Below are 24,518 nucleotides of genomic sequence, written 5' to 3' on the forward strand. Positions count from 1 at the left end.
TCTGACCGCCTGAGCTTCTTGCACGGATGGCGGGTCTTCTCTGCTGTGCCATCCTTGCAAGGCTTGAGGCTCTCCCAAGGATGGCCAATCTTGCTGGGAGCATCCTCCTGAAGGGATGGTGGCTTCTGGAGAAGCTGGGAGAGCCACAGCAGGGCAGGTGGCCTCACCTCATCAGCTTCTCCAGTTCTTTCCACAACGCCAGCCACATCCCAAAGAAGAGTGGCACATATGTCCCATTGTGTGCCCAGTGCCGGATCATCACTTCCTGCAGCTCTTGGGCCACTGCCACGCAGCGACTGCAGCTGCAGGAGCTCTCCAGAGAGCTTGCAGGAGCACCTGGCTGCCAGTGAGGGGTCACCCGAGGCCTGGAGAACCTGGGAGCTGCAGGGACTGCTCGGTTCCTCCATGGGCCTCTGGGCCTAACCCTGGGGCGCTTCCTCGTCTGCCGCCTCCATGGTTTCCAGTGGCCACCGGCCCAGCAGACAGCCACAGCGGCCAGCAGCAGGACAAGGGCAGGCATCAGGACGCCACCGTCACCCATGGCTACGGCACGTCCCATGGCGACTGCACTGGCAGCTGCAGGGGCTGGCCCGGTTTATATAGGGCTGGCGTGGTGATGTCACAGTGCTGTGGCCAGGACAGCTGTGTGACATCATGGCCCTGCATCACACCAGAGCTTAACCCCTTTGTGACATCACGGCCCTGCGTCACCCCAGCCCTCACCAGTTCCACGGGAGCGAGGAAGGGGCTCCCTGTGGGCACTCGAGCACCCTCTGGAGCAGAGGAGAAGGAAGATTCTTGTCTAAATAGGACACGGGGATGAGGAGGGGAACGGTGATGATGTCACCTCCTTGCTGGCTGAGCATGGGACATGGATTGTCCAGTCGGGGATTGCAAAGTCCATGGACAGGACAAGCACTGCTCAGCAACATGGAAACCATCGGTGTGCTGTCCACTACATTCCCATGCTGAATCCGAACTTGGATTCAAATCTAATTCTGTGCCTCTTTCTGGGAATTAAATGGATCCTATCCCATTGAAAACCAGTACCTTTAATACTTTAGGTTTCTCTGACTTCAGGGAATTGAGGTGCAAATAAAATGAAAGGGTATGATGGAGTTTGTGTCTGCCTAAAATTAACACTTTAATGAGAAATAAAATAAGGACAACGCCTATAAACCGTGCGCAGTATAGGGACAAACTGCAAAGACCAGGACTACGGGCAGACACAGAAATATACAGGGTAGGTCTGAGGACAGAGTCTGAGGGCATGGGTCCAACCACAAACTGGGGTTAGAAATATGCAAAATACTGCAACAAATAACAACCAATCAGGGGAGAGAACCAGGAACATTCTAGAAATTCACCTTATAAGGGGTGAGTCGATTAACATATTAACTGCCATAATCCCTTTCATTTGCCGTAACTTAATTAAATGCTTCCCAAGGCTTGAACTTAATGCCTCTTTTTTTTCTGGGTGAAATTCGGCTGGCTTGGATCCCCAGCAAGGCACATTCCCATATCACATTAGTCTGTTCTTCACCCAACACTCCCTGTCCCCGTTCATTTCACACCAGCACTTCTGCTCCAGAAGGATTCTCTGAGGGAAACAATTAAAAGTCTCTCATGGAATGGGAGGATCCAGATTTAACAAGTGGGAAAGAGTTTAACCGCACTATCTGTTTAACTGGTCCCGAGGGTGGAGACCTGAAGGAAACTCATGACTGGATTCAGGTCATAGATCTGCAGATGCCAAGGAGATATTAAATTATCCTCCTTGGAATTAAAGCTGGGAATTTTTCTTTCTCTGGAGCAGTAAATTAGGATGTTGATGGGCCCCCCTTCTCTGCTCGCTCTGACCCTCCTGCCCCAGCCTCGCTCGGTTCCATTCACGTTCCTCCTGTCAGGGACACTCTCCACACAGATCATGGCTCGGATTCCTTGGATCCTCAGCAGTGTTTTCCTGGATTTTAGCCAGGGCTTCCCTGGTTTTGGGGCAGGCTGGAGCGTGTGGAGCTTTCCGCAGCCACCGTTAGGGGTGTGTCTCTCCCTTTTCCCAGCAATTTCCCTCTGTCTTCCCATTACCGACGTTTCTCCTCTCCACCTCTTCCAGCTCCATGCCATGTTGACAGGAGCTCAGAAAGAGCAGGAAAACAGAAACAAGCTCCACAGTGAATTCCTGGAAGAAAAATCCATGGATGGTCAGGTGACTGCTGTGGCTCCTTCCTGAAAATCTGGGCTGTTGGGAGCACGGCACAGGGTGTCCCAGGACTTAGAGCTGGACACTGAACCCTCCTGGATCTCCTTGGCACCCGTCCCAGGCAGGGATGGTCCTGGATATCCTCCTGGATCTGCCCCAGGAAGGTCCCTGCTCCCTGGGGCGGGATGGGATGGGTAGAGGACAAGGAATGAAGGTCAGGAGAAGAGTACAGAGATGCTTCTGGCCACTGCAGCAAGAAATCTGGTGCACTGAAAGCTCAGCTGGAGATGAAGGTGGCCAAAAATGTGAGGCACAATAAAAATTGACTTGTTAAATCCATTAATAAAAAAAAAATAAATTAGAAATTACATCATCCCCTTCCAGGATGTGGATGGTCCCCTCACAAACATGGACACAGACACAGTGCAGGTTTTCTAATGCATTTATTGCCTCTGTCTTCAACACTCACCCCGCCCTTCCCAGAGGAAAACACGCATTGTACCACACTGCAAAGTCCTTGAAGAGGGCAAGCCCTGCTCAGCAGAAACCAAACCACCCCAGACTGAATCACAGCATTCCCATCTTGAATCCAAACCCAGCACGTGCCAGCTCTTGGGAAGAGAGGAACCCCATGGCAGTCAAAACCAGAGCAGTGGGACAAGCATGAGCGCTCTTTGGAATATCCAGATTTATTTAGAATGGAGGCTCTGCAGAAGTTGGTGAGCTGCTATGAGAAAACTCTTGCGGTCCTCGCCAGCCATTTCAGGAGAGCTCCCCAGAGACAGAGGAACTTCCCCTCCCTTTGTCTCTGGGGGATCTTCTCTAACACAGGGTAGTGGTTGTTTGAAGTTGGTGCCACTGCAGAGTCCTCGGAGCCGGGGCTTGACACAGGTGGCAGCAGCACTCTTCCTGATGTGCTGCCTCTTGCTCCAGGGAAGGATTCATTGCAAGGGGCTGAGGTCCGGTTCTGATTTCCAGGCTTTTCCAGGCCATGTTCATCTTCAGGGATGAGCCAGGGCTGTGATCCCTGAATTGGGTGGGGCCGTGATGTCACAAAGGGGTTAAGCTCTGGTGTGATGCAGGGCCGTGATGTCACACAGCTGTCCTGCCCACAGCACTGTGACATCACCGCGCCAGCCCTATATAAACCAGGCCAGCCCCCGCAGCTGCCAGTGCAGTCGCCATGGGACGTGCCGTAGCCATGGGTGACGGTGGCGTCCTGATGCCTGCCCTTGTCCTGCTGCGGGCCACTGTGGCTGTCTGCTGGGCCGGTGGCCACTGGAAACCATGGAGGCGGCAGACGAGGAAGCGCCCCAGGGTTAGGCCCAGAGGCCCATGGAGGAACCGAGCAGCCCCTGAGGCTCCCAGGTTCTCCAGGCCTCGGGCCACCCCTCGCCGGCGGCCAGGTGCTCCCGCAAGCCATCTGGAGAGCTCCTGCAGCTGCGGTCCCTGCATGGCAGTGGCCCAAGAGCTGCAGGAAGTGATGATCCGGCACTGGGCACACAATGGGACATCTGTGCCGCTCTTCTTTGGGATGTGGCAGGCGTTGTGGAAAGAACTGGAGAAGCTGATGAGGTGAGGCCACCTGCCCTGCTGTGGCTCTCCCAGCTTCTCCAGAAGCTGCCATCCCTTCAGGAGGATGCTCCCAGCAAGATTTGCCATCCTTGGGAGAGCCTCAAGCCTTGCAAGGATGGCACAGCAGAGAAGACCCGCCATCCGTGCAAGAAGCTCAGGCTGTCAGAGAACGTCCATGGTGCCAGGAGCCTCCGCTATCTCTGACAGCCTCCATCGCTCGGAGAGGCTCAGCCAGACCTGTCAGCCTGCAGAAGGTGCAGAGCCCAGGGACAGGTCTCCCAGCTTCCTTGGACCCTTGGACTTCAACAACATGGGCGCATCCCTGAGCACTGACATGGCCAGGGAAAGCCCACAGGTCCAAGTGGAAGCCCAGCCCGATCCAGGGGAGCCATCTCAGGAGCAGGGGGATGAGCAGCAAGTGTCCTGGAGCCAGCAGCTGCAGGACCACAGCTCCCAGGTGACGGTGCTGGACGTGCCAGCTGGCAACAACCTGTGCCCGGTGGACGAAAAGATTCCCGGGGGACCAGGGAGTTTCCTCCATCTTCAGGAAGCTGCTCCCATACAGCCACCAAATACCAACAAGGCTTCTGTACCGGCAGGTGAGACCTGAGGAGCTGTCTGAGGCTCCCATGGGGCTCTGGAGGGGCATTTCCAGGCCAGGCCAGGGCCTCTGAGAGCAGCCTAGAAGCAGGTCAGAGCAAGGTGGCCGGCGCTAGCTGGGGCTGCTGCACATGCGGACACTTGGGGGGTTCCTGGCAGCATCAGGCCCTGTGATGGAGGCATTGTCTTCTCCTCACAGCCCGACGGCACCTGTGTTCCAACAGAGATTGTGCTGATGGAAAAGGTGGGCTTTGGCTGCCGCAGAATCATCCAGCTCCTTGACTGGTTCCAGGTGCCTGACAGCTTTGTGCTGGTGATGGAGCATCCGGAGCAATCTTGGGATCTCTTGCACATCCTGCTGGAGCAAGAGTTCCTGAGCGAGGAGGCAGCGTGCTGGCTTTTCCTGGCAGGTGCTGGAGGCCATGTGGCACTGCACCGCCTGCGGCATCCTGCACCGGGACATCAAGCCAGAGAACCTCCTCGTCAACCTGGAGACTGGCGAGATGAAGCTGATCAACTTTGGTTGCGGCACCTTCTTGCAGGAGCGGGCCTTCACAGAGTTTGCCAGTGAGCCCAGAGCGCGGGCCCTGCTCCCAGTGCCAGGCACTGCACAGCCCCATTCCCTCCTGGGACGTAGGGTGCAGCATTCAGCCGGCTGCCGGCTGCCCTGGGGCACGGGGCAGGTGCTGTGCCCCAGGAGCCGGCTGCCAGCCCTGCCAACAGAAAGGGGCTGCAAAAGACGGGCCCTGGGTCCTCAGCTTGGCAGGCCCACAAGGCCTTGGGCTGCTCCGCTGGCGTTGTCAGCCTGCAGAATGGTTCCTTGGCTTTGGCCCATTGTCAGGGGGAGGCGGGCAGGCCTTGGGGGGAAGTTGTGGCCATGGCTGCAGCCCCTGCCTCTGGCAGGAGGCTGGCGCCAGGTTCTGGAAGGCAGCAGCCTGCGCCTGAGCAGCGCCGCCCGTCTCCCCTAGGAACATGCACGTACTGCCCGGCCGAGTGGATCGGCCTGCGCTGCTACCATGGCGATGGAGTGACCATCTGGTCCCTGGGCGTGCTACTGTTGGAGATGGTGTGCGGGTTCCTGCCCTTCGAGAACGAGTGTGACACCGTGTTGGGGCAGCTCTTCTTCCCGCAGGAGGTCTCTCCAGGTTGGTACGCGGCCTGAAGCAGGCAGGCTTTGGCAGGTGGCACCGCGCAGCCCAGCCCGGCCCTCCCGCAGCTGCGCGGGTCGTCCATGTGCCCTCAAGGGCCGGCTGCAGCAGGTGGCCCGTGGCAGGCTGGGTGTGGCACGCTTGGCTGAAGGAGGGGACGCTTGTCCTGCCGTGCCGCTCTCCCGCCAAGGGCAGCTCCCAGCACACGCAGCGTGGCCCGGCTTCTGCAGGCGCCGGGAGCAGCTGGGCAGGAGCCTTCTGCAAGTGAGCGCCGCTTTCTGCCTTCTCTCCCCAGAGTGCCAACATCTGATCCGCTGGTGTTTGTCCAAGCACCCCATGGACCGGCCGGTGCTGGAGCAGATCTTCTACCACCCTTGGGTGCTGGGTGGGCATTTCTGATGCCTTGGCGCAGCCTCTGCAGCACCCAGTTCCCGTGTCCCACGCAGGACTGAGGGCCCAGGAAATAAAACAACCCAAAACCCACTGCGGGCCTGGAAGTTTTGTCCTGGTTAGCAACTTCAGCTAAGGGAACCTCTTAGCAAAAGGGGTAATCAGAGCGTTCCCCTCAGCCTTTGTCAAGATTTTGGTGCCTTTCCTCCAGGTTTTCCCTCAAAATCAGAGGGGGGTGGAGCCTGCACCAGTCCCCCCAAATCGGTGGGAGACAGAGACTTCTCCCCGGCCCCTCAAAATTGGAGGAGGATGGAGGCGATCCCCGGGCCCCCCAAACTGAAGGGAGATAAATACCTGGCAACCCAAAATAAGAGATGGATGGAGCCCAGAGCATCCCCCAAGTCAGAGGGGGAAGAGGAGACTGCCAGCCCCCCCAAAGAGGAGGGGAATTGTGCCTGTGCCAGCCCCACAAATTGCAAGGGGACAGAGAACACCTCTTGCCTGGCAAAGGGCAAAGAGCAGACGGGGGCTGCCGGGATGGTGACAACACTGGCACCCCCCAAATCAGAGAGGGACAAAGATCCCGCACAGGCTTCCCAGAAGGAGAAAGGGGGCAGCAAATATCCCCTGTCCGCCTAAGTTGGAGGGGCACAGACACAAAAGGCCCCACAAAAAGAGCATGAGGAACCAAGAGCACTGCTGGCCCCACAAGGGTAAGGAGGATGGAGAAACTCCCCATCTGTCTTTGTTTTGGAGGACAGGTGTCTGCTAGGGAGGGCAGGGGCCTCCCCTGGAATGAAAACTTAGACCCCCTCCCTCTATATTATTACAATTCTGAAATCAAGGGGCTTTCAGGCAGAGATCTGAGGATAGGAATGACAGTTCTTTATTAGAATTTATAACCAGGCAAACAAACAACAATAACTTCAGCATTAGCAAGAAAACTGAACCAGGGGGCCCATGACAGCTTTCTCAGCTGAGACGGGATGGAGGAGAGGCTTTGTTTCACAAACCCCCTCGGGCGGGCAGTCCCGGTGCTCCTGCAGGGCTCTGAGGAACACTCAGCTGGAACAGCAGGGATGAGCTGAGATCCTGGGCCGGTGGCTGAGGTGGATCAGCAGCTCCGCGGCGGTGCCTGGCACTGCCACACGTCCCGGCAGGACAGGGGGTGCGAGGCCACCAACAAAGAGGGGAGAAGGAGAAGCAGCAGCAGCTCCGTGTGAGTGATGGTGAAATTCTCTTGTGCCCACCGCAGCATCTCTGCACCCAACGTGTCCTTCTCCGAAGCTGAAGAAAGCCCCCCAAACTGTCCCCACCCTCTATTTTTCCTGCCCCCTTCCCCCCCTGGGCCCGGCCAAACTCTTTGCCTTTTGTCAAGCACCCACCAAGTACCCACAGTTAGGCTGTCCCCACAACTAATGGGTAAAAATTCCACAGGCAATCCAGAATTAAAAAAAAAAAAAGACACCTAACCCCCAACACCTGCCCCTGGTAATGACCTGAGATGGGATTGAATATAACAACAGGGCCATGGCCAGACCCTCACGTTCTTTGATCCCACATCATGTCATTGCCATAGGCAGGAAAAGGTACAGGTGTCTCCCCAGCATGGATCACAGGGAACATGGATCACCAGGTCTCTGCCAAACTTGAATTTTCCAAGGGGGGATGAAGCTGGAGCAGTGCACAAAGCTCTTCCTGTACTTTGGGGCATTTGCAGAGCTTCCCTTATTGGTGCTGCCGTTGGTGTTGGGTCAAGCTAGATCTCCAGGTGAAGCTCTTCCCACACAGGGGACACTCGTAGGGTGTCTCCCCAGTGTGGAGGCGTTTGTGGGTGTTGAGGCTGGAGCTGTGGCTGAAGCTCTTCCCACATTCCCCACACTCAAAGGGCCTCTCCCCAGTGTGGATGCGCCGGTGGGTGATGAGGTGGGAGTTGTGCTTGAAGCCCTTCCTGCAGTCGGGGCAACGGAAGGGCCTCTCATCCGTGTGAATCCGCTGGTGCTCGAGGAGATGGGAGCTGGTATGAAACCTCTTGCCACACTCGGAACACTCGTAGGGCCTCTCCCCAGTGTGGATCATCTGGTGGATGGTCAGATGGGACCTCCGGCTGAAGGTCATCCCACATTTCTCACACTCATAGGGCTGTTCCCCGGTGTGGATCCTCTGGTGGCAGATCAGGCTGGAGTTCCGGCTGAAGCTCTTCCCACATTCCCCACACTTGTAGGGCCTCTCCCCAGTGTGGATGCGCCGGTGGGTGATGAGGGTGTAGTTCTGCTTGAAGCCCTCCCCACAGTTGGGGCAGCGGAAGGGCCTCTCAACCGTGTGAATCAGCTGGTGCCTGAGGAGAGTGGAGCTGCTCTGAAACCTCTTCCCACACTCGGGACACTCGTAGGGCCTCTCCCCAGTGTGGATGCGCTGGTGGATGATGAGTTGGGAGCTCCAGCTGAAGCCCTTCCCACATTCCTCACACTCATAGGCCCATTCCCCAGTGTGGATCATCTGGTGGCAGATCAGGCTGTTGCTCTGGCTGAAGCTCTTCCCACACTCCAAGCACTTGTAGGGCTTCTCCCCATCCTGAAGCTGCTCATGGACCACCAGCTCAGAGCCCTGGCTGGATCTCCGGCCGCCTTCCCGGCACAGGGTGGGTCTTTCCTCCTCAGAGCACCCTAGGCAGCGTTTGGAGCCCCTCCTCCTGCGGGATCTCTGGGGATTTTCCTCCCCATTGGATTCCTGTGCCATGGAGCTGCTCAAAACGGCCTCTTCCATGAGCTTCTCCTGTGGGGATTTGTCCTCCCTGGTCTCCATCCTCAGCTCCTTGTCTGGGGGAGGAAGGACAAGGAGAGGATGGGATTTGCCTCCGTGCCAGAGGGAAGGGGAAGGAGATCCCCCCCAGTGCGTCCCCGGCAGGACGGCGTCGGCAGCGGGGTTGTCCTGCAGCTGGGGGCCAGGCTGGGCTGGGAGATGGAGCAGGAGAGAGGGGGAAAGGGGCACTGACTTCCTCCTCACCTGCCTCGGTGTCCTGGGACATCTTCCTCTTCCTCACAGCCTCCTTCTCCATCCAGCCAAGGTTTGGGAATGGGAAATCCTGGTTTGGGGAAATACAAGGGATGAGGACATTGAGTTTGCAGGTCCCTCTGTCCAAGCTCATCTCTAGAAGTCACCGGACATCTGGGGTCCATAAAACCTCCAAAAAACACCAATATTCAGCCCTGAAAATGCCTCCCAGGAGTTCCCCATCTCTAGTCTCCCCTGTCTTCAAGGAGAGAAGGTTCAAGGGTTCCCGCCTGTCCCAGCTGCTGGGAGTCAAGCTTGTACTGGGGACAACCTGTCTGCTCGGTCCCTACCATCCCCAGGCTGCTGGGAGTGCCAGGAATCCGAAAAGTTTTCCATTTCCATGTCCCCACTTAGGGATGGTGAGACCCCCCCAATGTCCCCCCAAGTAGGATTTTCCGCTCAGCTTTGGAGTTCCACATTCTCCAAACATTCCCCCCCCGCAAAATAAACCCAACCCAGGGACCCCCCCAGGATATCCGGGCAAAGCTCCCACTCCCCCATCACCTGTGGGATGGTGGGTGATGATCCCACAGGAGGGGGCTATGAATTCAATGAGTGCTCAACCTTGTGGTTCCTTCTCCTTTCCCTGATCCTCCTTTGTCCCTCCTCTGCCTCCCTCTCCTCCCCTTCCATCCTTCCACCTCCTTCTCCTCCCTAATGCCAGCTTCTTCTCCTACTTCCATCCCTTCTCTCTCTCCTTCTTCCTCCCTCCTCTTCCATCCCTCCTCCTCCTCCCCCAGGAGCAGTGACACCCTCGGTGCCCCGTTCCCAAACCCCTCACAGCCCACGGCAGGAACGGGGATGGAGCCGGGACAGGTCGGGATGGGCAGCGTGGGGCTCTCCGCTGCTCCCACCCGCTGGGGACGGGGGGAACCTGGCCCGGGGAAAAGGAGAGGGAAACTGGGAAAATTGGGGGCTGCAGATCCAACCTGGGGCTGGCTGGGGACCCTGGCTGGGGACTGCCAGCCCTTGGGGCTCCTCTGGGGAGATGTGGGAGGGGGGAACGCGGAGAGGGCTGGGGGATCCCAGGAGTGGCAGCACTGGCAGAGACTGGTTTGTACTGGGATCATCCTGGCAGTGGCTGAGATTGCACTGGCTGTGTACTGACATCATACTGGGATCATACTGGGATCAGACTGGGATCAGACTGGCAGTCAGTAGGAGCCTCCAGGGGGCAATTGAGACCAGGTTGTGAGGAACTGGGAATATGCCCTGCACTCCCCAGAACCCCGGGATCGCCCCCCATAGGTCCCATGTGTCCCCCAGACCCTTCAGGATCCCCGAGTGCCCCCTCAGCACCCGTTCGAAGCCCCCCAAAGCGTCCCTGGATCCCCGAATGCTCCCGACCCCACAGATTCCCCTTCCAGCCACTCCTGGGAATTCATCTCCCATCATCCCACAACACAGTTCCGCGCCCAAACCTCCTGCCGTGTCCCGCGCCCTAAAGAGCCCGGTTACAGCTCCGCAGGTTCCCCCAAAGTGCTCCCGAGCCGTGTACATTCGCCCCGAGCACCTGCAGCCACGACTCGGACGCAAAAGTCTTCTCCAAGCGCTTCCCCACACCGCCGAACGCGCCTTCCGAGCCACTTCCGGGACTACAGCTCCCATCATGCTCCGCGGCGCCCATAGAGCGCTATTCCGACCGGGACTGCATCTCCCGTCATGCCCCGCGCCTCACCGGAACCCATTGGCGCTGCGCCTCCAACTCCCGTCATGCTCCGCGGCCCATTAAGCCTCATTATACCGGCGCCTACAACTCCCATCATCCCCCGCGGCCCATAGATTCCCTGATACAGCCCCCCAAGTGCCCGCCCGTACCCCGAAGGGCCCCCAGATTCCCCTCCATGACCTCCAAGTGCCCCCCTGGACCCCCAAGTACTCCCCGGGACCCCGAATTGTCCCACAGAATCCCCAAGTGCCCCTCAAAGTGCCCATCCGGATCCCCCATGTGTCCTCCAGACCCCCAAGTTCTCTCTAAATTCCCTCCCCAGACCCAAAACTGCCCCAAATGTTCCTCAGAAAAGTCTCCATGGACCCCAAAGTGGTCCCTTTTACCCTGTCTGAGAAAATGATAAAAATGATGATCAAAGGACTAAAAATAGGAATAATTAGCATAAAGAGGGAGAAATAGTGATCAATTAATTAATGAACGGAAATGTGCTACTTTGAACCAAGGACCGAAAATGTTTTTAGTTGCTAAAAACGTAACAATTCTTTTATATAAATATAAAAATTAGGTTATAAAAATACAGAATAATAGTATTATAAAAATAAAATTTTATTTTTATTAATTAATTAGATTTTAATTATAAAGAAAAATTATAAAGAGAAATATTTTCAATGCTTTGGGATGTCAGTCCCAGGTGGGCGATGTCAGACATGCTGAGGCTCGGGGTGAGGAGCAGGTTGTCCAAACAGGGGCAGCCCACAGGGGGCTCATTCTTCTCTGTGACCAGACCTCCTCAGGAGACATTCAGCATCAGGATTGTAAAGAGTAAATCGTTACCGCCTGATCAGTACACAAAGATGTTTTACAGTTTGAACAGTAGAATGTTGTCACCATAAGGGGCCTTCTTTGTTAATATACCTCATGTTGTGTCATGTTTTGTAAATACCAATGTTGTTGTAACAGCCTTCTTTGTTAAAATATTGTTATAAATGAAATTAGAATTTTGACAACTAGGTCCCTTGGGTTAATGGCAGTTTAATTAAAAATGAATACAATTTACTAAATTGAATAGTAATGTGGTATAAAAGAATACAGTTTAGTAAAATAATACAGTTTAATAAAAATTAAAATTTATATAAATAATCTGCTAGTAATTAAGTATGATTAAAGCATAAGCAAAACTGACCAGGGTACAGAGGCTTCCCACCCTGCCTCACATTCAAAACAAAGCACTTCAAGCTAAACTTATATACTGTATGCTTATACATATTCCTTAATGTTTCCTCTAAGTTCCCTCCTATTTCAAGTTTTTCTGACTTTACATCACTTTTCTTCACGGCACATGCCTCACTTGTTGTTAGGGGGTCTTCAGTCTTCTTTCGGTGGTCTTTTGGCGAAGGCTTCTCTTCTTCCTGATTGTCCTTTGGATAACCTTACAGGTTTGTGCATACATACTGAGCATTGTGTTATGTAAGTCTATTAATTAGCCTTATGTTTACTAATCTTTAGGCCCAATGCCTAAATTTGTTCTAATTTTGGTCCATCTCAAGGCAATTTTGGTCTTGAGACACCATTTATCTTCTAAACTACATCCTGTACCTTAATTTTGACATGTAACATCTGCAAAGGGGTACATCTGCTTTGTAACACTGATTCTTGATTGTTTCAAATAATAACTTTAATAACAGTTACAATTTAGTTAGCACGAACCAATTCCATTTATTACAACTGCAAATACCCCTTATATACCTTTTTATTGGTTTCCATGCTAACTGCCTTGCTTTCTTCCTTGCTATGGATAAACTTGTATTTTCTCAATTTCTTCTTTTGCTACCTCAATTGTTTGGCCTGCAGATCAGCTGCTAAGCCCATCCACATTCAGCTCTTAGTCTTCAGAGGGAAACTTTGAGCACAGTGAGAATCTCCCAGTGTGCAGGAGGGTCCCTGTGTGCCAGCTGCAGCTGGGGCCTCAGCCATCTCCTCTCTCAACAGGTTCCCCTCTGCAGCTTCACAGGAAAGGCCAACACCTCCCTCAGGGACACCTGCACCACACATTTCACATCTCCATGCCCATACGTGATGTCCCTGTCACAGCTGCATTACCAGCTTGCTGCTGTGCAGATGCTGCCACCACCCAAAGCAAGGCCCTGTGTCCCTGAAGGGACCCGCCCTGCTCTGTGGCCTGGACTGAAGGTGGGTCCCTCCTGCCAGGGCAGGGCCCAGCACAGCTCTTCTGTTCCAATAAAGACATGGAGCTCTCACCCCAGTGTCTGGCTGGTACCACCAGCAAAGCCCACACAGCACCAGCCCTGGCTGAGCTCCATGTCCAGGAGCAGGCAGGGCTGACCCTGGTATGGGCAGGCAGGAGCCAGGCAGGGGCTGCTGTGACCAGAGGCAGGGCCCCAAGGGGCTGGGGGAGTCTGTGTTGAGCATCCCTGGGCTGAGGGCACATTTCCTTCAGTGGCATCACCTGGGCCTGGACCTCCTCCAGTGCCATGCCCAGGAAAAGAGGCAACCATCAAGAGCATCTCCTGGGACACTGCCTGTCCAGCAATGTCAGCAGGCAAAACCAAGGTTTTGTTTAGCAATGACTCTTTGATGAAGTCAAAGATTCACAGTCAGAGCAGTCCTCTAGTACAGATGGGAGTACACTTGGGGCAGACATCTAAGGCCATGAGGTCACAGAAGGCTCTGGGGTGACAGCAGGCTGAGGTGACAGCAGGCTCTGAGGTCACAGAGGTCCCAGAGCCCCGTGGTTGCCCAGCACCACAAGGACCGAGCAGTCAGTCCTTGACCACGACTGTTGTGGCAGCAGCGGCGGCGGCAGCAGCGGTGCTGACATTGGGACAGCGGTGTCAGGACAGTGGTGGCAGCAAGAGCTGCAGGACTGGCAGTGGGCAAGGCACCATGGCCTTTGCTCTGCGCCTCCTCCTCCTGCTCCTCCTGGCAGTGGCCCTGCCTGACAGGGCTGTCCAGGCTGCTCTGTGGCGAGCAGGGCGAGCAGGTGAGCCGGCAGCCTCAGTCCCCTTTCCCGGGACAGTGCTCCCTTCTCCCTGGGAAGTGTTGGGGATGGTTTTCCCCAGGGCTTTAGGGAGGGTTTTCTCTGTGGGAGGGACAGAGGCCTCAGGGGCCCTGGGCTGGTCCCACTGCCCTTCCAGGGATGTTGCACAGGGCCTGCAAAGAGGGTGGAGAGTGACCAGAGCCAGCCCAGAGCTCCCCAGGCCCCTCTGCAGCTTTGGCCATGTCCATTGACATCTGGCTCCCACGGCCTTACCTGAGCCCCTTGCAGTGCCCAGTTCCCTAAGGCAGAAGGGGGTCCCAGCACACCATGGAATGGTTCTGATCTGTGCTTCCTTCCAGATGAGGGTGGTAGGAAGGCTTCTCCAGCAGCTTGGCTTCATGAAGATTTTCTGCCTCTGGAGCCTCATGCAGGTACGTTCTCACTGTCCCAACAAGGAATAAACACTGACACCCTGGCAGGAAGCAGGTGACAGAAGCTGCTGTGGCTGTTGAGTTACAGGTGTGTCTGCAGCGAGGACATTTCAAACTCCTTTTCTGGTTGCTGCACGCAAGCCCAGCTCCCATCACAGGGGTGAGTGGTGTGTCCCTGCTGATCCCACAGGCTGAGCCCTGGTTCTGTGGGATCCATTCATCTGAAATGGAAATGCTTTCTGTTAAGGTCCTCCTAGAGGGGAGAACAAACCTACAGGAGACAAGAGGCTGAGTGATCTGGAGAGACGCCGTGGTGGGTCCACGTCCCTCAGCCTTCTCCTGAGACTCAGCAGCCGGGGGCTTTCTCTGCACATCTGGACACACCGTGCCAGGCACAGCAGGAAGGGATCCATGGCAGCCTTGCTGCCCCTCTGCTGCTTTCACAGCCTGCAGGGCTGTTTCCCAGCCTGGCCTGGCTGCAGCTTCTCCCCAGCCTCTGCAGGAAGGCATTTGGCATCAGCTGTCAGGGAGCCCAAACTGCAGCACGGGCCATGCACACCCTGAAATCCCCTGCAATTTCCCAGTCTTGTGGTAGATGTGGCTGGCCTGGCTCCAAAGTTTGGATGCCTTCCTGAAACTTATCCATATCTTTGACAACTATTGCCTCCTGAAGATGCCACCTTCATGCTGGGGAACAAACAGCCCCACCTGATGCATGTATCCCTCTTCCTTTCTCCAGAGACGGAAGGAGAGGCTGTGCTGAAGGCAGCGTTTCCCGGAGGAAGCAGTGGCTCATGGGCAGCCTCTGCTGCAGGAAGGGAGGCCATGCCAGGCACAGACCCAGGAGGTAATTGCTGTGCCCCTGGGCCTGAGCCCTGCTGAGGCTTGAGCTGCCATCTCTGCTGCTTGGCATTGCAGGCACAGCCCAGACAAGACCGGCACAGCCCAGTGGAATTATCCCCAGCAGGCTCAGGGCACTTGGCTACTGAGCAGTCCTGCTGGGGTCCCTCCATGGGAGACAGGTCCCAAAACCTGGCAGCAGCTGCAGAGGGGTGCCCATGGTGGGGAATAGGCAGAGGGGGAGGGCAAGGCTCCACTGTATCCTGAAAGAGCCTGGCCCAGTCCCTATGGGATGGGAGAGCTGTCCCAGCAGAACGTGGGCAGGAGGGAGGGAGGGCCTGAGGGACAGTTGTGGCACTGCCTGCTGTAGTTCTTCCCCATTGCTTTTACAATTCTTTCAGCTGTGGCAGAGAGAGGGCCCCAGTGGGGCCTGGGCTGCTCCAGCAACCTCTCCCAGGAATGCTGCACAGGGCCTGCAAAGAGGGTGGAGAGTGACCAGGAGCCAGCCCAGAGCCCCCAGGCCCCTCTGCAGCTGTGGCCATGTCCACTGACATCTGGCACCCACAGCCTTAGCATGACTCCCTTGCACTGCCCGGTTCCCTAAGGTAGAAGGGGATCTCAGCACACCATGGAAACTGTTCTGATCTGTGCTCCCTTCTAGATTTGGAACTCAACCTCAATTATTTGGAAGTGCTACTGAATGATACTTTGAATATCTTGGAGAATGCTGGAGGCAAGTTCTTCTATTCCCTTTACTGACAGAACAAGCAATGACAAGGTGGCAAGAGCTCACTCATATGCCATATCTCTTAAAATAATCTCAGGCTTGTTGGGTTCTAGAAACCTCGCCCTGCTCCCTTCTAGAGCCCTGAGGGATCCCACAGGTCACTACCAGTGGGAAGAAGGAGCATTTAGCTGTCAGTCTTCTTCCCGTGTGCAATGCCAGTGTCTCCTTCCATGTGCTCTGTGCAGCCACGGAGAAGAGCAGAGAGGGAAGGGGCCGGGCCCAGGGCTGTGTCCCGGGGCTGTGCCTTGCATGGCTCCTTTGCCAGCCCCAGGGAGCCTGAGGGTCTCCTACAGAGCCACAAGAGCTGTTCTGTCCTACCTCTTTTTTCAGCCAAGCCTCTTGCTGAAGGTGATCTGGCTTCCCAACCCACACCCAGGACTGAGGCTCTGGAAGATGGTGAGGGTAGGTGAAGGCCTTTCCCCCTGGGAGAGCTGCCAGCTCAGAGCCCAAGGCTTGGCCAGGAGAGCATCGCTGCAGGTGCCAGGACAGAGCCATGCACGTGTGTGCCCTCGCCCTGCGTGATCCTCTCACCACTCCTGAGGCTCAGTGCTGCCTGTTCAGATCAGAAGAGATGACAGAAGCTTCTGTGGCTGTTGAGTTTCAGGTGTGTCTGCAGGGAGGACTCTCCCAGCTCCTGGGTTGGTTGCTGCACACAAGCCTGGCTCCCATCACAGGGGTGAGTGGTGTGTCCCTGCTGACCCCACAGGCTGAGCATTGGCATTCTGGGATCCATTCCTGGGAAATGGAATTATTTTGCTCTAAGGTCCTCCAAGAGGAAATACCAAAGCTACAGGAGTTATGAAACCCCATGAGCCATCCAAACCCATGAGGCAAATGCTGAAGAAAATTCTGCAGGAAGGACAAGGTGGGTCCATGTCCCTCAGCCTTCTCCTGAGACTCAGCAGCTGGGGACTTTCTCTGCACATCTGGACACGCAGTGCCCAACACAGCAGGAAGGGATCCATGGCAGCCTTGCTGCCCTGCTGCTGCTTTCATGCCCTGCAGGGCTGTTTCCCAGCCTGGCCTGGCTGCAGCTTCTCCCCAGCCTCTGCAGGAAGGCATTTGGTATCAGCTGACAGGGAGTCCAAACTGCACCATGGGCCATGCACAGCCTGAGATCTTGTAGAATTCTCTGGTCTCCGGGGAGATCAGAAATGGCAGCTGTTTGGAGAAAGGAGGGCCCTGGCCAATCCCAAAAGTTGATATGATATCCTGGTCCTTAACCAAGTCTTTGAGAAGCATTGCCTCCTGAAGATGCCACCTCCCCAGTGGGGAATGCTGCCATCTGATCCAGCTGTCCCTTTCTGCAGAAGTGGATGGAGAGGCTGTGCTGAAGGCAGCGTTTCCCGGAGGAAGCAGTGGCTCATGGACAGCCTCTGCTGCAGGAAGGGAGGCCATGCCAGGCACAGTCCCAGGAGGTAATTGCTGTGCCTCTGGGCCTGAGCCCTGCTGAGGCTTGAGCTGTATATCTCTGCTACTGGGGAGTGCCCGCCCTTCAGGGATTTTGCACAGGGCATGGGAAGAGTGTTGAGAGTGACCAGGAGCCAGCCCAGAGCATTTCAGGCCCCTCTACAGCGTCCTCCATGTCCACTGACATCTGGCTCCCATGGTCTTACCCAACCCCCTGGCAGTGCCCAGTTCCCTAAGGCAGAAGGGCGATCCCAGCACACCATGGAATGGTTCTGATGTGTGCCCCCTTCCAGATGAGGTTCCCAGGAAGGATTCTCCATTAGATTGGCTGGATAAAGTTTTGAAGCCCTTGGAGCCTCCTGCAGGTATGTTCTCAGTGTCCCATCAAGGAATAATCATTGACATCCTGGTAGGAACCAGGTGACAGAAGCTTCTGTGGCTGTTGAGTTACAGGTGTGTCTGCAGGGAGGACTTTCCCAGCTCCTTTGCCGATCACTGCCCGCAAGCCCGGTTCCCATCGCAGGGGTGAGTGGTGTGTCCCTGCCGTACCCACAGGCTGAGCATTGCTTTTCTGGGATCCATTCCTGGCAAATGGAACTATTTTTTGTTAAGGTCCTCCGAGAGGGAAGAACAGAGCCACAGGACAGAAAGAACCACTTGAGTCACACCATATCCTGAAAGAAATAGAGAAGGAACTGCTCACAGGGCGTGGTGGGTACATTTCCCTCAGCCTTTCCTGAGACTCTGCAGTCAGGGGCTTTCTCTGGACATGCCATGCCCTGCACCATGGGAAGGGATCCATGGCAGCCTCGCTGCCCTGCTGCTGCTTTCAAGCCCTGCAGGGCTGTTTCCCAGCCTGGCCTGGATGCAGTTTCTGCCCAGCCTCTGCAGGAAGGCATTTGGCATCAGCAGACAGGCTGCCCAAACTGCACCATGGCCCATGCACACCTTGAGATCCTCTGCAACTTCCTGGTCTCTGAGCAGATCAGGAGAGGTGGTGGTTTGGACAAGAGAGAGCCTGGGCCTTTTCCTGATCCTCTTCCATGTCTTTGACAAGCACTGCCTCCTGAAGAGGCCACTTCCCTGCTATGTAATGGTTCCATCTGATCCAGCTGTGCCTCTTCCTTTCTCAAGGGATGGACAGAGAGGCTCTATGGAAGGCGGCATTTCCTGAACGAAGGGAGGCAATTGCAGGCACGGGCCCAGGCACAGGAGGTAATTGCTGTGCTGGGCTCAGCCCTCCGTGGGGCTGTGTGCCAGCAGCTCTTCCCACAGGGCCTCTCCTTGCAGAGCCTGGCAGCAGCCAAAGCTGGAGGTGCCTCGGCTTCCAGGCCTCTGGAGCTCATTCCCAGCCCCTGGGAAATGGGACTCGTGCACCAGTGTCCATCCCACTGCAGCTGCTCCCAGAGCCGGCCCTAAGCATCCAGAGGCCCAAGACACAGGAGCAGCCCCGAGTGGGAGCCCTGCCATGACCCCAGAGCCACAGCCAGCCCTGGCTCCCAACTGGGCAGGGGCTGCACTGGCCCCTGACAGGGCCTGACTCTGTCCCCTTGGGCTGGGGGAGCTGTCACAGAGCAGGGAGGGTCAGGGGTGGCAGTGGCTGCTCAGGGATGGGTTTGGACCGTGTCCCTGGAAGGAGCCACTGCCCAAGCAGCTGCGCTGTCCCTGGGTTCTCCTCTCAGCTTTCTGGGCTTTATTGGGTGGCACAGCCTGTGCCAAGGGCTGGCAAGGTGCCTGCAGGCCCCAGCTCTGGGGGAAACAGGGAATATCCTGGACATACCCACCGTGCTGCCAGCTCAGCAGTGGATCACAGCACAGGCCTCACGCTGCCCATTGCTCCCACAGATGCAGCCAGCACAACACGTGTTCCCAATTCCCAGAAGGGCATCAGAAGAGGTTTCTGTCAGGGAACACGCTGTTGGCTAGAATTAATGGCAGGCCTGCTTTGTTTGGTGCATTTCTTCGTTTTATGCGGTGTTGGAATCTGGTATGCCTGCAAGAGAAAATAGTGAGTGTTTCGTTCATCTTTCCCTCAAACAGCTTCTTTTGAAAGTTATTGTAGAATAGAAATATTCCCAGTGAGGCTGCTGTGGACTTGTGGCTAGTCCTTGGTTGTCCAAATAACTCTGCTGAGAGTTCTGCTGCTGCCCAGGGCTTCCATTGGCCTCTTAATTGCTGGGCCTTGTCCTGGGGAGCCCGCTGGGGCTGCAGCCAGTGCTGGCTGCCACTGAGGCTGCCTGGCCAAGAGCAGCCCCAGGAGCAGCGGGCAGAGGCAAAGCAAGGTGGGCAGGAGAAAGAGGGGGGACGAGATTGCCCTTGACAGGCAGAGGTGCTCTGGGGCCCGCTCCTGGCCAGGGACCCTGCCCAGAGCCATCCCCTGCTCTCCAGGGCCTTGAGGGGCAGCTGTCCAGCTGGGCCAAGCTGTGCCAGCAGCTGCAGCCGTGCTGGGGAGCCTTGGCAGCTCTGGGCCCTGCTGTGCAGGAGGGTCCCTGTGTGCCAGCGGCAGCTGGGGGCCTCAGCCACCTCTTCTCTCCACAGGAGCACCTCTGCAGCTTCAGATGTCCGGCCAAACAGCTCAGTGTTGTGAAAAATGAGGTTCACGTATTTTTCTTATAGAATTTAAAGGTTTAATGAAAAGATAACTAGAAGCTAAAAATAAAGTAAAGTATACAGATACAGCTGGGTGTCTCTGCATTCAGCCAAGAGAGCACACCTTACTGGCAAAGAATTGTCCCTTAAAAACAGAATCCTACTACATATCCATAAATTCTCATGCATATTCATACATTCTTCTTAGGATCTTTGGTGTTCTTCTGTTTAGTTTTCTCTTGCCCCCTTCCCAATAGATCAATCTTCTTGGCGCCAATGAGATTTACATTTCCTGATAACAGAAATGCAATAAATTCCTCCCCCAGAGTTCTGGTCACTGCTGTCTTCATCTGGATAAGATAGTTTCTGAATGTAGGGGGCATCTCCAGCTATCTTTTGCAGTCTTTGGGTTATACAAACTAAAGTAGTTTTTGTTTTAATACTATGCCAAAGCTTAACATATATGTATTATACCACTATTTCAAAGTTTCATCAATAACAGAAATAAAGGAAACCATATTAATACAGCTAGATTTTCTAATCTTATACATATAACATTCCTTATAATATTTGCAAAAAGCCAATAATATGATATGCATTTATAACAGTGTGAATGTTAATCACTACATTCAGTCAGGGAGAACTGCACCTCTCTTCCTGCATCTCCAAGCCCGTGTCTGTTTTCCTTGCCAACGCTGAGTTATCAGCTTATTGCTGTGCGGCCACCACCCAGACCAGGACCCTCTGTCCCTGAAAGTGCTGGCCCTGGTGTCTGGACAGGACTGAAGGCAGGACCCTCCTGCCAAGGCAGAGCTTGAGCAACACCTTTGGGCTTCTGCTCTGGGGTCTGGCTGGTACCAGCAGCACTGGCACAGCTGCTTGGCTGGCCACAGACTTGGCTGGGCAGGCAGCAGCCGGGCTTGGGGAACCCACCTTGTTATCTTTATTTTTTATTTTTAAAAATTAGAAATTTTTTGAAATATTTAGAATTATTTTTAGTAGGAAGTAATCCCCAAATGTTTCTTCCCTTTTTCCATATTAATAACATATTTTTCAAAGTAGTTTTAGAATTCTGGATCATTTTTTCCACTTCTGCAATTAAACATGAAGTTGCATTTATTTAATTGGTAATGTTTATGCTAAGAGGGATTAAGACACTAACTGTGGGTATCAGGTGGGTGCTTGGCAAAAGACAAAGAGTTTGGCCGGGCCCAGGAGGGGAAGGGGGCAGGAAAAATAGAGGGTGGGGACAGTTTGGGGGGCTTTCTTCAGCTTCAGAGAAGGACACATTGGGTGCAGAGCTGCTGCGGTGGGGAGAAGGGAATTTCGCCATCACCCACAAAGAGCTGCTGCTTCTTCTCCTTCTTCCCTCTTTGTTGGTGACCTCACACCCCCTGTCCTGCCGGGACGTGTGGCAGTGCCAGGCACCGCCGCAGAGCTGCTGATCCACCTCAGCCACCGGCCCAGGATCTCAGCTCATCCCTGCTGTTCCAGCTGAGTGTTCCTCAGAGCCCTGCAGGAGCACCGGGACTGCCCGCCCGAGGGGGTTTGTGAAAACAAAGCCTCTCCTCCATCCCTTCCCGTCTCAGCTGAGAAGGTTGTAACAGGGCCCCCTGGTTCAGTTTTCTTGTTAATGCTGAAGTTATTGTTGTTTGTTTGCCTGGTTATAAATACTAATAAAGAACTGTTATTCCTATCCCCAGATCTCTGCCTGAAAGCCCCTTGATATCAGAATTATAATAATTCAAAGGGAGGGCGTCTACATTTTCATTCCAGGGGAGGCCCCTGCCCTCCCTAGCAGACACCTGTCTTCCAAAACAAAGACAGATGGGGAGTTTCTCCATCCTCCTTACCCTTGTGGGGCCAGCAGTGCTCTTGGTTCCTCATGCTCTTTTTGTGGAGCCATTTGTGTCTGTGCCGCTCCGACTTAGGGGAACAGGGGATATTTGCTGCCCCCTTTCTGCTTCTGGGAAGCCTGTGTGGGCTCTTTGTCCCTCTCTGATTTGGGGGGTGCCAGTGTTGTCACCATCCTGGCAGCCCCCGGCCGCACTTTGCCCATTGCCAGGCCAGGGGTGTTCTCTGTCCCCTTGCAATTTGTGGGGCTGGCACAGGCACAATTCCCCTCCTCTTTGGGGGGGCTGGCAGTCTCCTCTTCCCCCTCTGACTTGGGGGATGCTCTGGGCTCCATCCATCTCTTATTTTGGGTTGCCAGGTATTTATCTCCCTTCAGTTTGGGGGGCCCGGGGATCGTCTCCATCCTCCTCCAGTTTTGAGGGGCCTGGGAGTAGTCTCTGCCTCCCACCGATTTGGGGGGACTGGTGCAGGCTCCACCCCCCTCTGATTTTGAGGGACAACCTGGAGGAAAGGCACCAAAATCTTGACAAAGGCTGAAGAGAACACTCTGATTACCCCTTTTGCAGAGAGGTTCCCTTAGCTGAAGTTGCTAACCAGGACAAAACTTCCAGGCCCGCAGTGGGTTTTGGGTTGTTTTATTTCCTGGGCCCTCAGTCCTGCGTGGGACACGGGAACTGGGTGCTGCAGAGGCTGCACCAAGGCATCAGAAATGCCCGCCCAACACCCAAGGGTGGTAGAAGATCTGCTCTAGCACTGGCCGGTCCATGGGGTGCTTGGACAAACAGCAGCGGATCAGATGTTGGCACTCTGGGGAGAGAAGGCAGAAAGCGGCGCTCACTTGCAGAAGGCTCCTGCCCAGCTGCTCCCGGCGCCTGCAGAAGCCGGGCCACGCTGCGTGTGCTGGGAGCTGCCCTTGGCGGGAGAGCGGCACGGCAGGACAAGCGTCCCCTCCTTCAGCCAAGCGTGCCACACCCAGCCTGCCACGGGCCACCTGCTGCAGCCGGCCCTTGAGGGCACATGGACGTCCCACGCAGCTGCGGGAGGGCCGGGCTGGGCTGTGCGGTGCCACCTGCCAAAGCCTGCCTGCTTCAGGCCGTGTACCAACCTGGAGAGACCTCCTGCGGGAAGAAGAGCTGCCCCAACACGGTGTCACGCTCGTTCTCGAAGGGCAGGAACCCGCACACCCTCTCCAACAGCCGGCTGAATGTCGCACCCCGTGGCCCAGGAGGGAATGGGGCTGTGCAGTGCCTGGCACTGGGAGCAGGGCCCGCGCTCTGGGCTCACCGGCAAACTGTGTGAAGGCCCGCTCCTGGAGGAAGGTGCCGCAACCGAAGTCCATCAGCTTCAGGTCGCCAGTCTCCGGGTTGATGAGGAGGTTCTCTGGCTTGATGTCCCGGTGCAGGACACCGCAGGTGGTGCAGTGCCACACGGCCTCCAGCACCTGCCAGAAAAGCCAGCGTGCCGCCTCCTCGCTCAGGAACTCTTGCTCCAGCAGGATGTGCAAGAGATCCCAAGATTGCTCCGGATGCTCCATCACCAGCACGAAGCTGTCAGGCACCTGGAACCAGTCAAGGAGCTGGATGATTCTGCGGCAGCCAAAGCCCACCTTCTCCATCAGCACGATCTCCTTTGGAACACAGGTGCTGTTGGGCTGTGAGGAGAAGACAATGCCTCCATCACAGGGCCTGATGCTGCCAGGAACCCCCCAAGTGCCCGCCAGTGCAGTGGCCACAGCCAACACCGGCCACCTTGCTCTGACCTGCTTCTAGGCTGCTCTCAGAAGCCCTGGCCTGGCCTACGAATGCCCCTCCAGAGCCCCATGGCAGCCTCAGACAGCTCCTCAGGTCTCACCTGCCGGTACAGAAGCCTTGTTGGTATTTGGTGGCTGTATGGGAGCAGCTTCCTGGAGATGGAGGAAACTCCCTGTTCCCTCAGGAATTGTCTCCTCCACCAGGCACGGGCTGTTGCCAGCTGGCACATCCAGCACCGTCACCTGGGAGCTGTGGTCCTGCAGCTGCTGGCTCCAGGACACTTGCTGCTCCTCCCCCTGCTCCTGAGATGGCTCCCCTGGATCAGGCTGGGCTCCCACTTGGATCTGCGGGCTTTCCCTGGCCATGTCAGTGCTCAGGGATGCGCCCATGTTGTTGAAGTCCAAGGGTCCAAGGAAGCTGGGAGACCTGTCCCTGGGCTCTGCACCTTCTGCAGGCTGACAGGTCTGGCTGAGCCACTCCGAGGGATGGAGGCTGTCAGAGATAGCGGAGGCTCCTGGCACCATGGACGTTCTCTGACCGCCTGAGCTTCTTGCACGGATGGCGGGTCTTCTCTGCTGTGCCATCCTTGCAAGGCTTGAGGCTCTCCCAAGGATGGTCAATCTTGCTGAGAGCAGCCTCCTGAAGGGATGGCGGCTTCTGGAGAAGCTGGGCGAGCCACAGCAGGGCAGGTGGCCTCACCTCATCAGCTTCTCCAGTTCTTTCCACAACGCCTGCCACATCCCAAAGAAGAGCGACACAGATGTCCCATTGTGTGCCCAGTGCCGGATCATCACTTCCTGCAGCTCTTGGGTCACTGCCATGCAGGGACCGCAGCTGCTGGAGCTCTCCAGAGGGCTTGCGGGAGCACCTTGCCGTCGGCGAGGGGTGGCCCGAGGCCTGGAGAACCTGGGAGCCTCAGGGGCTGCTCGGTTCCTCCATGGGCCTCTGGGCCTAACCCTGGGGCGCTTCCTCGTCTGCCGCCTCCGTGGTTTCCAGTGGCCACCGGCCCAGCAGACAGCCACAGCGGCCAGCAGCAGGACAAGGGCAGCCATCAGGACGCCACCGTCACCCATGGCTACGGCACGTCCCATGGCGACTGCACTGGCAGATGCGGGGGCTGGCCTGGTTTATATAGGGCTGGCACGGTGATGTCACAGTGCTGTGGCCAGGACAGCTGTGTGACATCACGGCCCTGCATCACACCAGCGCTCAGCCCCTT

At 55.9% G+C, this 24,518-nt stretch overlaps 3 protein-coding genes across 6 annotated transcripts in view; all 3 read left to right on the forward strand.

Annotated features, from left to right (window-relative positions):
* Nucleotides 1-24,518, forward strand: part of LOC147646513 (uncharacterized) — an 88,243-nt gene that overhangs the window by 5,911 nt on the left and 57,814 nt on the right. The window lies entirely within an intron of this gene.
* LOC147646514 (uncharacterized) lies at nucleotides 3,341-6,020 on the forward strand. The gene is made up of 3 exons (XM_086873367.1): nucleotides 3,341-4,374; nucleotides 4,600-5,520; nucleotides 5,819-6,020. The coding sequence occupies exons 1-2, from the start codon at nucleotides 3,840-3,842 to the stop codon at nucleotides 4,944-4,946; spliced, it is 882 nt and encodes a 293-aa protein (XP_086729493.1). The 5' UTR covers nucleotides 3,341-3,839; the 3' UTR covers nucleotides 4,947-5,520; nucleotides 5,819-6,020.
* On the forward strand, nucleotides 13,376-20,031 carry LOC147646515 (uncharacterized). Of its 4 annotated transcripts, none has more exons than XM_086873329.1 (16): nucleotides 13,424-13,640; nucleotides 13,997-14,068; nucleotides 14,157-14,228; nucleotides 14,316-14,381; nucleotides 14,808-14,915; nucleotides 15,570-15,641; nucleotides 16,026-16,097; nucleotides 16,294-16,371; nucleotides 16,459-16,560; nucleotides 17,006-17,113; nucleotides 17,399-17,470; nucleotides 17,559-17,630; nucleotides 17,718-17,816; nucleotides 18,240-18,320; nucleotides 18,951-19,113; nucleotides 19,644-20,031. In XM_086873329.1, coding segments are annotated over exons 1-16 (1,335 nt in total). In that variant the 5' UTR covers nucleotides 13,424-13,543; the 3' UTR covers nucleotides 19,645-20,031. The 4 variants fall into 4 exon arrangements, with proteins under 4 accessions (XP_086729457.1, XP_086729455.1, XP_086729456.1 ...); XM_086873330.1 differs by having other exon boundaries at nucleotides 16,300-16,371; XM_086873331.1 differs by lacking the exons at nucleotides 14,157-14,228; nucleotides 14,316-14,381 and having other exon boundaries at nucleotides 13,376-13,640; nucleotides 17,327-17,470.

This window comes from Cyanistes caeruleus, unplaced genomic scaffold (genome assembly GCF_971803275.1).
Source record: "Cyanistes caeruleus unplaced genomic scaffold, bCyaCae1.hap1.1 HAP1_SCAFFOLD_94, whole genome shotgun sequence".
NCBI classification, from domain to species: domain Eukaryota; kingdom Metazoa; phylum Chordata; class Aves; order Passeriformes; family Paridae; genus Cyanistes; species Cyanistes caeruleus.

What these genes read in the sequence shown, in the direction of transcription:
- LOC147646514 (XM_086873367.1), top strand. Translation starts at nt 3,840, where the DNA reads ATGCTCCCAGCAAGATTTGCCATCCTTGGGAGAGCCTCAAGCCTTGCA. An exon ending in CAAGGCTTCTGTACCGGCAG is followed by an intron (nt 4,375 to 4,599) that starts GTGAGACCTGAG and finishes GTGTTCCAACAG; the next exon opens with AGATTGTGCTGATGGAAAAG.
- LOC147646515 (XM_086873329.1), top strand. Translation starts at nt 13,544, where the DNA reads ATGGCCTTTGCTCTGCGCCTCCTCCTCCTGCTCCTCCTGGCAGTGGCC. An exon ending in GCCAGGCACAGACCCAGGAG is followed by an intron (nt 14,916 to 15,569) that starts GTAATTGCTGTG and finishes GCTCCCTTCTAG; the next exon opens with ATTTGGAACTCAACCTCAAT. An exon ending in TATCTTGGAGAATGCTGGAG is followed by an intron (nt 15,642 to 16,025) that starts GCAAGTTCTTCT and finishes CTCTTTTTTCAG; the next exon opens with CCAAGCCTCTTGCTGAAGGT.